This window comes from Erpetoichthys calabaricus, chromosome 8 (assembly GCF_900747795.2).
Source record: "Erpetoichthys calabaricus chromosome 8, fErpCal1.3, whole genome shotgun sequence".
NCBI lineage: Eukaryota > Metazoa > Chordata > Cladistia > Polypteriformes > Polypteridae > Erpetoichthys > Erpetoichthys calabaricus.
In genome coordinates this window covers 194,011,490-194,023,661 of record NC_041401.2, presented here as the reverse complement: position 1 = coordinate 194,023,661, position 12,172 = coordinate 194,011,490, and the positions used below count along the sequence as shown (strand labels likewise).

The 12,172-nt window shown below is 42.9% G+C and overlaps 1 protein-coding gene across 2 annotated transcripts in view; it reads left to right on the top strand.

The window, feature by feature from the left end:
- The window catches only part of plekhm3 (pleckstrin homology domain containing, family M, member 3), a 104,669-nt gene that overhangs the window by 11,464 nt on the left and 81,033 nt on the right, over positions 1-12,172 (top strand). For both annotated transcript variants that reach the window (XM_028808037.2, XM_028808038.2), the window contains exon 2: positions 10,136-11,293. In XM_028808037.2, the coding sequence (XP_028663870.1) occupies positions 10,786-11,293 (508 nt within the window). In that variant the 5' untranslated portion in view covers positions 10,136-10,785. The remainder of the gene's footprint in view (positions 1-10,135; positions 11,294-12,172) is intronic.

The following is a 12,172-nucleotide window of genomic DNA, read 5'->3' as shown; positions in this document are numbered from 1 at the left end:
TAAACCGCGAACTCCGTACTGGGAAGTGTCTAAAGCGTTTTGCCGTGGCTCAGGCAGCGTCTGCTTCATGCTGTATACCGATATTTCTCTTTCCGATCAGCTGCTGCTGTGATTTCCCCACTCAGATACAGTGATATAAATAGATAGATAGATACTTTATTAATCCCAATGGGAAATTCACAAAATTCACTAAATACTCCGAGTGGTGCAGTGAGAGTAATATGGAAAAAGATAATCTGCTGTTAAAACCCTTAACGGGAGCAGCTGAAAGAAGAAGAAGAAGAAGATGCAGTGAGAGTAACAACGCTAAAGCAGTTATGATATTTGGAATCCTATGGCTATTCCCTGGCCCATTATATTGCTGCAGGTTAATTACAATCAGATGCATTACACTAATAAACAATATGCAGTTAATTTCAGTGTATTTATAAAGCCGCGTCAGGAATGTGGAGCTAAGAAAGAAAGGGTAACCACACAGGAACAGTAGCACTGCTTTGACGCTGGGTGCCGCCAGTCTGCAAAACCGAGCGGAGAAATTGCGTACGCCAAGGTATAAGTTACTGTGGAAATGTGCGTGGCTTTACGCCAAGTTTAGGTTTTATACATTGCGATTTGAGCGTAGAAAGGTTCGTACGCAACATTTCTGTGCGTATGCACTGGTTATACATGAGGCCCCTGGGCTTGTAAGTGTCTTTGATAAAAACCAAGAGCCAGGCCTTTAATGACCTCTTAGGCACGGCCATCAGCAGTTTGTCTGTCTGCAGAGAGAGTGTCGACCTTGTAGAGAAGTTTATTTACCTCAACGGTGACATTCATGTCTCTGGTGACTCTTCCTATGAAGTCAGTAGACAGATTGGAGGAGCATGGGGGGGTCATGATGGCACTGGAAAGGGTTGTGTGGCGCTCCCAATATCTCTGCAAAAGGACGAAGGTCCAAGTCTTTAGAGTCCTGGCGCTTCCTGTTAGCGAGACATGGACGCTATCCAGTGACCTGAGATGAAGACTGGACTCCTTCCGTGCTGTGTTTCTTCAGAGAATCCTTGGGTCCCACTGGTTTGACTTTGTGTTGCTCATGGAGTCCCAAATAAGGCACATTACCTGCATTGTGAGAGAGCGTCAGTTATGGCACTACAGCCATGTGGCACGATTCCCTAAGGGTGATCCAGCTCACAGGACCCTCATTGTTGAAGATCAGGCCAAGGGGACGCCCACGTAACACCTGGCTGTAGCAGATAGAGGGTCATTTCCGGAGGAAGGGACTGGACTGCATGTCTGCCTGGGGGGATTGCCAACCAGGATCCTGAGCTGTTTCGTCATGTGGTGGGTGAGGCAACGCGGTGTACCAGTGTAGGCTCCCCGACCTTAGTCTGGATTGGTGGTCTAGCATGTAAACTTAGTGATTGTGGATATTCCATGTGTTGCATTAACATTTATGAATGCATTGTCCTGAGACCTGATGAACCTGTTGAGTTAGGGGTGTGTGTGTCTTTCTGTGGATAGATAAATACACCCGGTGCATAAGTTTTAGGAAGTTGTGGAACACTTTTTTCAAAAAATAATGCCATAAATCGTTCTTTTATTAAAACAGAAAACTTCCTAGAAAGTGCAGTTAACAGAAAAAAAGATAAATACAATCGATATTTGGTGTCCCCACCTTTTGTTATCTCCTTGATCCGCTGTCACACAGTTTCTGAAGGTCCTCTCAGGCCTCTTTGTTCTCTAGCCTCAGTTCCACTGATGAATTTGGCCATCTTACTTGTAATCCCAGACTGGCTCAATCTTGTCAAGATCAGGGGTCTATGGCAGCCATGCCAGCTGTTGCGGGATTCCCAGTTGCTCTTTGAATGATTTTAGCCATGTCCTCTGAGTCATTGTCATGTTGCAGAATAACACTGGAACTGATGAGACGCCTCCCTGATGGCACTGCATGATGGATGCGAATCTGCCTGAACTTGTCATGAGTTGAGGTGGTCATCAGGTTTGATCAGATTGTGGAAAGGCAGCCCTAAACGTTCAGAGAAATTCCATTGTACTGCACTGTTGCCTGCAGACATCCATCTATGTTCTGTCCATCATCTCTTTGGTAGACAGACTGCCTTCTGATGGAGCCAAACTTGTAGAATTTTGACTTCTCAGTGCAGAGCTCCTGCTGCCGGTTTTCTTCTCTGCAGTTATTGTGTTTTTATGTGAAGTTGAGTCGCTTGGCTTTGTCTCCACTCTATCATGAAGATCACTTCTGTTATAGGTGTCTCTCGACTGTAGATGGGCATACCAGAGTCCTGGTGGTTACTGCCAGTTCTGAGCTGATACTGTAGCAGTGCTGGGCATCTTCCAATTTCAAAGAAGGAACACTTTGAAAACACAACAGATCTCAGTGGGGAAAAGAAATCCTGCTGGCTATCTCTACTGATATGGACTGATATGGTGATGTGTTAGGAGTGAAAAGATGGAAATGAAAATGGTCAACTTACAGAGAGAGGGCTGAATTCAAAGACACCCAGAAAATCAAAGGGAAAAAGTGACGTGCCAGACAGGCAGGCAGGCAGGCAAGTCCATTTTGCTGAAATTTCATTGCAGCAACTCCAAATCATACTCTGTAGTTTGTGTACCCTCCACCCCCATGTTCTTGTATGCATGCCTGACAACGTCCTAATGAGACAACGGATGATGTCCTGGGGATCTCCTCCCAGATCTGGACCAGGGCATCACTGAGCTCCTGGACAGTCTGAGGTGTCGGATGGACTGAAACATAATGTCCCACCCAAAGGTGTACTATTTGGGGGTGGGGGGGCTGCAGCAGTCAATGGTATTAATTCCTTCATCCTCTCGCCACATGAGGTCAGGCATTGTCGTACACCAGGAGCCACTGCACCAGCATAGGGTCTGACAATGGGTCCAAGGATTTCATCCCAATACCTAATGGCATTCAAGATAAGGTGCCATTGTCTAGCCTGTAGAGGTCTTTGTGTCCCTCCATGTATATCACCATCACTGACCCCCCACCAAACTGGTCATGCTGGATGATGTTACAGGCAGCATAACGTTCTCCAAGGCTTCTCCAGACCCTTTCACGTCTGTCACATGTGCTCAGGGTGAACCTGCTCTCATCTGTGAAAAGCACAGGGCGCCAGTGGTGGACCTGCCAATTCTGGTATCCTATGGCAAATGCCAGTCGAGCTCCACAGTGCTCTCTAGAGAACGTCGGGCCCTCGGGCCACCCTCATGAAGTCTGTTTCTGATTGTTTGGTCAGAGACATTCACACCAGTGGCCGGCCTGTCTGCCGGAGGTCATTTTGTAGGCTCTGCCAGTGCTTATCCTGTTCCTCCTCGCCCAAAGGAGCAGATACTGGTGGGTCCTGCTGATGGGTGAAGGACCTTCTACAAGGGGCCCTGTCCAGCTGTCCTAGAGGAACTGCTTGTCTGTCTCCTGGAATCTCCTCCATGCCCTTGAGACTGTGCTGGGAGACACAGCAAACCTTCTGGCAATGGGAGGCTCGTATTGATGTGCCTGCCATCCTGGAGAAGTTGGACTACCTGTACCACCTCTGTAGGGTCCAGGTGTGGCCTCATGCTACCAGTAGTGACACTGAGCGTAGCCAAATGTAAAACAGATAAGGAGGGAAAAATGTCAGTGGCCTCCCTCCACCTGTGAAATCATTCATTCCTGTTTTGGGGGTCGTCTCACTGTTGCCCCCTCTAGTGCACTGATGAACAAGCCCCTCTGCTACTTCACTGACCACCAGATCAATAGCCCACAAGTTTCTTTGACTTGATGCTGTACTCTCATTAAGAAGTGTCCTTTTAATTTTTTTGAGCAGTTTATATATGTAAAATGTGTGATTATTTTCTTTTTTTGGGTGTATTCAGCATTAGTGTTTGTGATTTAAAATCTATAGGAATGTATTTTGTAAAATAAGCTTACTTTGCATTTTAGAATAAGCGTAAATATAAAGTTGTCCAGAGGAAAATTTTCAAAAAGACGCAATATTCTTATTAAAAGGGTATGTGTCCGTGTTTCTCTGTGTCCATCCGGTTACTATGTCTCTGTCATTTCAATAGATGGCACATCACAAACATTTGTAGGACCAACATGCAGATGGTGCATCACAAGCATTAACACTCCTTTTATGAATCCCATAACAAATGGCACATGACAGAGATTTATGTATTGCATGGTGCACTGCAAACGTGAACAGTGAGGTCTCTGTTGATGACTTATAGTTCAACCCACCTTAGACTGTGTGATGCCAGGGGGGTGTACAGCCACCCTAACTCCGACACAGACAGGCAGGACACGGGTTTAGCACGCAACACACACTTTTATTTACAGCTGGGGAGCACATTTCTCTGCTCCCCACAGCACAACACAGTACAGCGAAGCACCAACACAGTCTCTTTGTTGCCCCTTCAGTCCTGTGCACAGGCTTTGTCCTCTTCGTCCCGACTCTGGCTGTTGAATGCTGGTGGCTGGCAGCAGCACTTCCGGGTGTAGCAGAAGTAGAAGTAGAATTCTTTATTGTCATTATGCACACACATAACAAAATTTTTTGTTGGTAGGACTCGGCTTCAAGGCAGAATACTTAAAATACACAATACATTATAAATAATAAAATAAACATAATAAGTATAAAAGACAGCAGCAGTAAAACATCATCATGTCCAGACTTTTCCTGAGGTAGTACGCCTGCAGAGACCAGTATTCTGTGTGCGTGGGTCTGCAGGGGAGGATTACAAGGGAAAGTGCGTGTGCGTGTCTACAGGGGGGCAGGTTAGGGGTAGATGTAGATGTGTGTGTGTATCAGCAGGGGCAGATGGACTTCACAGCTCTGGGGGAAAAGCTGTCTTTCAGTCTGCTGGTGCATGTTTTTATGTTTCTGTACCGCTTTCCCGAAGGCAGTGGTACAAACAGTCCATTTCCCGGATGGGTGAGATTCACAGCTATACATTTGGCCCTCTTCTGCACCCTTCCAGCATATACAGAGTCCAGGTCTAGGAGAGGACTTCTCCACGATCCCCTGTGCTGTTCTCACCACCCGTGCCAAGTCCTTCTTGTCCTGTGCTGTGCAGCTGCCGTACCACACTGCCACACTGTGACAGAGAATGCTTTTTATAGCGGATCTGTAGAAGTTTGTGAGCAGCAGAGAAGAGAATCCAGCATGTCTCATCTTCCTGAGGAAGAAGAGTCTTTGTTGGGCCTTCTTTACCAGGTGAGATGTGTTCAAAGACCAGGCCAGATCCGATGTGATGTGGATACCCAAGAACTTGATATTGTCCACACACATTACAGCCTTCTCATGTAAGAATATAGGATCATGTTCTGTTCTTCTGGACCTCCTATAGTCCACAATGATCGCTTTGGTCTTGCTGGTGTTCAAGATGAGGTTGTTGGCTGAGCACCATAGTGCTAGGTGTTTTATCTCCTCTCTGTAGTGAGTCTCCTCATTGTCTGATATGAGACCCACCACGGTCGTATCATCTGGGATGGAGTGGTGGCTCTGAGGCTAGGGATATGCACTGGCAATCGGAAGGTTGTCGGTTCAAATCCCGTAAATGCCAAAAGGGACTCTGCTCTGTTGGGCACTTCAGCAAGGCCCTTAACCTGCAATTGCTGAGCGCTTTGAGTAGTGAGGAAAGCGCTATATAAATGCAAAGAATTATTATTATTATCTGCAAACGTCACAACCGTATTTGGGTGTGGTCTAAGTGCTGCAAAATAGGACTCTGCAAATGTCCATGCGCCCCCTGGTGGTGGCTGCCCTCTGTCGGGTAAGGGCCCCGACCATCCTCCACAATGGGTTATACAGCTAGTAGCCTATAAGGCGATTTTCCATCACAGGAACTTTTTTCAGTAACTAAAGAATTTTTAGAAGCTCAGGATCTTGTATAAATTCCACAGCGCAGGAACTTGGGCCATTTGTTGTTCCTGCTACATTTTTTTTTAGCTCCAAATCCACAGTATGTACTCTTCATTCAACCAGGAATTCTCGTGGGTGGGGTTTAGGCAATGAATTGTGCTGATTGGTTGACCACAAGCACTGGCGCAATCTTACAAATCTGGTAGTTGTTTGGACTTTGGAGAGCCATGGGTGAAGATGGAATGCCACACTCTGCACTGCATCACTCTTCATACAGTGCCATGCACTTCATCAAAACATTAGGGCCAGTGGTTCCCCCCGTGAACACCTGTTCACACCTCATTTTTAACTGCACCACTCTTCCTTGCATGTCACATGTTTTGCATGAAGGTTACAGTTCCTGTTGTGCAGTGATAGTGCAACACACGAAAGTGGTCAAAGACCACAAGTGGCCCAGGGGTTACGTCGTACAGGACCCCTGAATCAAAGTTCCTGTGGTGGGAGAGCACCTCATGTCTCTAATTTGATTGAGATTCACAGGTATGGATTTGCTTTACTGGATTCACACAATCAGCTTTATGTATTAAATTTACTGTATGCATCTTAAAAATACATTGAGCTTAGAATATTGTAAAAATGTACTCTTTATAATGTAAGAGTGCTTAAAGTAAATAATTGTGTGTTGAAGGCACATTTTATAGAAGAAGTGAACAGATTGCTGCTCTTCATCAATAAGTACCGTTTGTCGTTTAACAGCTGTGGTATTATATCTTAATGGTTTCGGCAAATCCAGTCTTTTGTTTTCCTCCTAAATCACTGATTGGCTGAGTCTTACGTAATCTATGCTAAATTATTTATTGATTTTTTTTTTTTTTCTTCAATGTAAAGCGCCCTTAGCATCAGTAAGCTAGAAAAATCAATACTGTGTCCGTGATCCTCTGCTCATTTGGCCTCTCATACTCCTCGGTGGAGTCTACATGACGTATTGTTTGAGTCTGACTTTTGATTTCTCTGGTGTGGTCGGACACTCTTTCAGCGTAAGTCAGCATGATAGCAATGAATAAAAAGCAAATGCTTTTGGATCCTGAAACGATAAATCCAGCACTATTTGAGCCTCTTCATCGTTCAAGGTAGCTGTTCTTTATTTGTTTCTCTGCAGTCGCTTCATTCCACTCCGCCAATAAAACCTGCCTTTACTTCCTGAAGTGTTTTTGATTTGATTTGATTTCCTTGAAATAACCACATTGTATATTACAAGATGTGTGTGTATATATGGTGGTCATTAACTCCGATTTTGTAACGTGCCAATATGAGGGAGCCTTGAGTTAATAATTTATTGATGCATCTCCTCTACAAACAACAGTTTTTTGCCTCGTGTGTTTGTTTGTTTAATATCTGTGTAATATCTTATTTATTTTATTACCAGCACTCCGTTCTGAGCTGCGAGGCTGCTAGCTTTGTCTTGTTTGTTGAAAGAAATAAATACACAAGAAATCCCCGGGGCCTGCTGACAGGTCTGCTATTAATCATAAACTTTATTGTTAAATTCCTTTTTGTTGTTCAAATGTCCTTTTGGCTGTGGCTCATTTGAGGCTTTTAAAAGGGGGCCAGTTTATTTGAATTTTGTTACTACATGCATTGTGCTGTATCAGTGCACACTCCCAACCTCTTGTACATTACATTTTAAAGGTTATTGTCTCCCTGTGTTGTTTCTGTAGTCTTCCTCCTATTATTATTCACAATGAAGGGATCTGTATAATCTTACTTGATTTATAGCTAGGGATGTGCTAATCGTACAACAACTAAGCTTTATAGTGTAATACAGTGTTTCCCAACCTCGGTCCTGTGGCCCCACTGTGGCTGCAGGTTTTTGTTCCAACCAGATTCCTAATCAGTGACAACACCTAGTAACACTGATCTCATTTAATTAGCTGGTATTATTTTTCTTTTATTCACCATTCAAAAAAGCAGAAGCATGAATTTTACATTTATAAGACATCTCTTATATATATTTCCCTTCTGGTTCGTCCTGCCCACACGCAGCCAACACGGCATTTCTCGATTCCTATTCCTGCTCTTCCAAACCCTTCTCCACGCTGCCTGAGGTCTCCCATACAACCCCATGCCACTTTTCTCGATTCCTATTCCTCCTTCGGACTACCACGTTCTCCGCTCCTCTCTCATGACCCCATTGGTGTCACGACACCACCCTATATCTAGCCTGACTCTGTGACCTTTCACTTCTGCCATGTGTGCGCCTGGGAGTCTTTTCCGTAGCCTGCTACAGAAAGGTACTCTGTCGACCATTGGCATTGGTTACGCTCCTTGCTATTGGTTTCGCTCCTTCGTATTTTCATTATACTAAGCCTTTGTTATAAAATGAACAACAGTATCTTCTCTGTCGACGAGTTTTTGTACAACGTCCTCTGTATTCTGGGATCCAGTAACTGCCTGTTCCTATCAGAGGGTTATTTCTTGACACAAACGGTTGACGAAGGCAATGCACTCTCACTACGAAATAGGGCAGTAGATTTCGTTGCATCACATCGGGACAGATTTGGAGACATTCTTCCTGTTGTTCTTTCCAACGCAAGTCGAGACAAGACTCATCGTTACCCGAATACATACAAATATTATTGAGTGCAAACTGATTGCTATCCAAAATTCTGAAACAATCTTCATTCCCAGAATCTCTCTCCTTCCTTTCGACACCAATCTCCATTTTACATTTAAACGCACACAATTCCCACTCAGACTCGCTTTCTCCATGACTACCAACAAGTCCCAAGGACAAACGTTTGCAAAGATTTGCGTTACTCTACAACAACCAGTCTTCAGCCACGGTCAGTTGTACGTGGCTTTTTCTAGGGTTAGATCTTTCGACTCATTATCTGTCGTCTCCACCAAAACACCTATTCACAACTGCGTCTTTTAAGAAGGATTTATTTCTTCTTTATTTCTGAATTCCTTTCTCACTGTTTTCCGTTCCTATTCTTACACCGCCGTATGCTACGGCAGGCGTCAGCTAGTTTAGAAATATTTCTGCTTTTGTTATAGATTTGAATGCTTAACTCTCTTTTGTTGATTTTATTATATTTTGCCCTTTCTCTGTGCAGTTTTTCCCCTTCGTTGTATCTTATTAATGACAATTAAAAATGAGCAAACAACATGGAATAATCAAAGGCTGCAACTACTTTAGCATCAGACCCACTAGTCAGTCAGTCAGCCTCCAACCCGCTATATCCTAACACAGGGTCACGGGGGGTCTGCTGGAGCCAATCCCAGCTAGCACAGGGTGCAAGGCAGGATCAAATTCCGGGCAGGGCTCCAGCCCACCGCAGGGCACACACACACCAAGCAATCACTAGGGACATTTTAGGATCACCAGTGCACCTAACCTGCATGTCTTTGGACTGTGGATGGAAACTGGAGCACACAGAGAGGACCCGGGAAGCGAACCCAGGTCTCCTTACTACGAGGCAGCAGCCCTACCACTGCGCCACCCTCAGATCCACTATTTAGTAAATAATGGCTTAATTAAACAATTAGAACACATTAGAAAGTAGAATGAAAATCAAGATGAAAATATTGTTAAAAAGAAAAAATACATCATTCCCATATAACTGCTTGGTACATTTTAGAATAGAATAGAATGCCTTTTATTGTCACTATACACATGTACAATGAGATTAAAAGCAGCTCCTTTCAGTGCAGACATATATGTAGAACACAACAAGTAAATAAAATAAACAAATGGTGCAAAAAGTTGCAAAAAAAAGTTCTGCGACGCTGTATACAAATGGAAATAATAATAACTAAATCGAGTTATTGCACATTATTTGAATACTGGAAAGAATAAATAAAAATTGCACTATTGGGTTATTGCACATAATGTAATGCACATATTTTTTTAAATATATAAATATACAGTATATATTTTTTTTAAATATATATGTATATATTTTTTATATGTATGTGTATGTGTACATATATATATATATATATATATATATATATATATATATTTATATTTTTTACCATGCTTAGTTTTATAATTTCTATATTGTTCCCAAAACACAGAACTTGGAAAATAACACTTCACTTAATTAGCCCAGGAGTCCAATTAAAAACAGAAGCTGGTTGGAACAAAAACTTTCATCCACAGGGGGCCCCCAGGACCGAGGTTGGGAAACGCTGGTGTAATATAAGGGTTTGCTTTTTACATATTGAAAATATTAAATTGTAAAATATTCTATTTTTTGTATGTGTTTTTCCTCCAGGAAGCCTTTCTGTTTAGGAGCATGGTGTGGATATACAGAGCAACCCAAAAGTTCTGCTTCCTTTTCTGCAACTTGCATACAGCAGCAAAGACTAACTGCTTTTGACAGGGTTGTTCTGGATCCCATAATCCAGTTAGACTCAATTAATGATAAAATCAAAGGACATGGAGGACCACTGTGCGTTCAGCTTTGGTGAAGATCTCCTCGCCGCTGACATGCAACAGAGCCTGGTGCTGATTTGTCTGCTCAAATGTTATGAGGAGCTAAAACCACAGTAATGGTTCAGTTACGCCATTCCATTAATCTTCATCTTCATCAGTACTGCAAAGATCTTTTTTTTTTTTTTTTCCCCTTTCCTTTCATACCATACCTGGGTCTGAATTATTAACCCAGTATGTTCTGAATAATTGCACATTCCTGCTTAACGGCTGTTAACTTCTTTTAATGGAGGGGTGAAGGTGTCTTTTTTGTGCAGTATTGAAGGGAGACCAGCTGTATTACCTTCATTCAATTATTATAATAACGAAGAATATAATGTATACTAACTAAATCAAATTGGACAAAGTAAAAAGATACAGTTGCTACCCTTTTCCCCACTAGAGTAAATGCAGCACCTCCACATCTGAAGTTGGGAAGGTACTTTCTCTGAAATGGATGGATCCGATTCCGAGGACATCAGTCCAGCTTTAGAGGTCACAGAAGACTTTTTTCACTGTTTCAACTACACAATAGACAATCCACAGAAACATGAGGATTATGACTTGCAGGAGGTGCCAGAATTTTTTGGCCAACAAGGTGTCCAGACCAAAGGAGGAGACTCTCAGGCAGCAGTTTTCACAAGAGACTCCTTCCAAGGTCCGTGTGCTAAAAGGAACTTTCTGAATAAGGACGAACTGCACTTACAGGACGTGTCTACCAACCATCTTGAATGGGCCGAGAAAAAGGAGGTGCCTTCATTCAACCTGTTTAGTATGTGTCAGGGTAAAAGAAGCAGGGCTCGATCGACCAATGACCTGGCTGCTCACACAAAAGACCCTTCAGCCTTTCGAACAGGTCACAGCCGCTCGAGATCAGATGCAAATTATAAGGCTTTTATTGATAATGGAGTTCATCAAGATAAGAATATCGCTGTCGTTACTGACCAAGAGAACAAAGAAGGTAGGAGAGTTTTATTCTTTGATCCTTACAGACCTGAAACTGTAATGCAAAAAAAAAAAAAAAAGCGATGGGCACCCTGTATTTTCTGAATGTATGCCACTGATTATTTGACTTTGGATTAGGCATCACTCTCAATATAAAGTTAAATCACTGAGACTGAGAGCAGGAGAAAGAGATAGAGAGAGAGAAGTTATATAAGCGACACTTCATTCACAGTTAATGGCTTTGGAGAAATAATTACCTTTAAACGTGGTAAGAAGTCCTTTAGTAACTTCTCAGAAAAGAGACCATTACTGCAATAGGTTCAGTACAAAATAGTTCAAACCTGGAGAAAAAGTTAGCCTGTTCAGCCTGGCATCATGTTATTGCAAAATGTCCCATTCACTTAAATTATAGATGAATCAATAGTAAATATCTCTTTGTGCCCAGTGATTGCTAGGATAGGCTTCAGATGGCCTGGATAAGAAAATGGATGGGTGGGTGGTCACGAATAGAGTAGACTGTGTGGGGACCTAATCCAGGTCTTCAAAATCCTCAGTGATAAAGTAGATCCAGGAGAATTCTTTCTACTTAAAGGTGAATCATGTACTCGAGGATACAAATGGAAATTAAGGAGAAGTGCATTTAGGACCAAAGACAGAAAGCACTTTTGTGCAAAGAGTTGTGGGAATCTGGAAGAGACTACCGAGATGTATACAGTAGCTGTAGCAGAATCCTTGAAAACCTTTAAGAAGAATCTGGAAGGGAGATTGGGACAACTTAGCTTTCAGCTAACCAAGTGAGCCTGATGGACTGAATGGTTTTCTCTCATTTGTCTAAATGTTTCTTATGTTCTTCTGGACAGCAGGGATGGCGGTGTGATAAAGAGGAGTTTGTCCA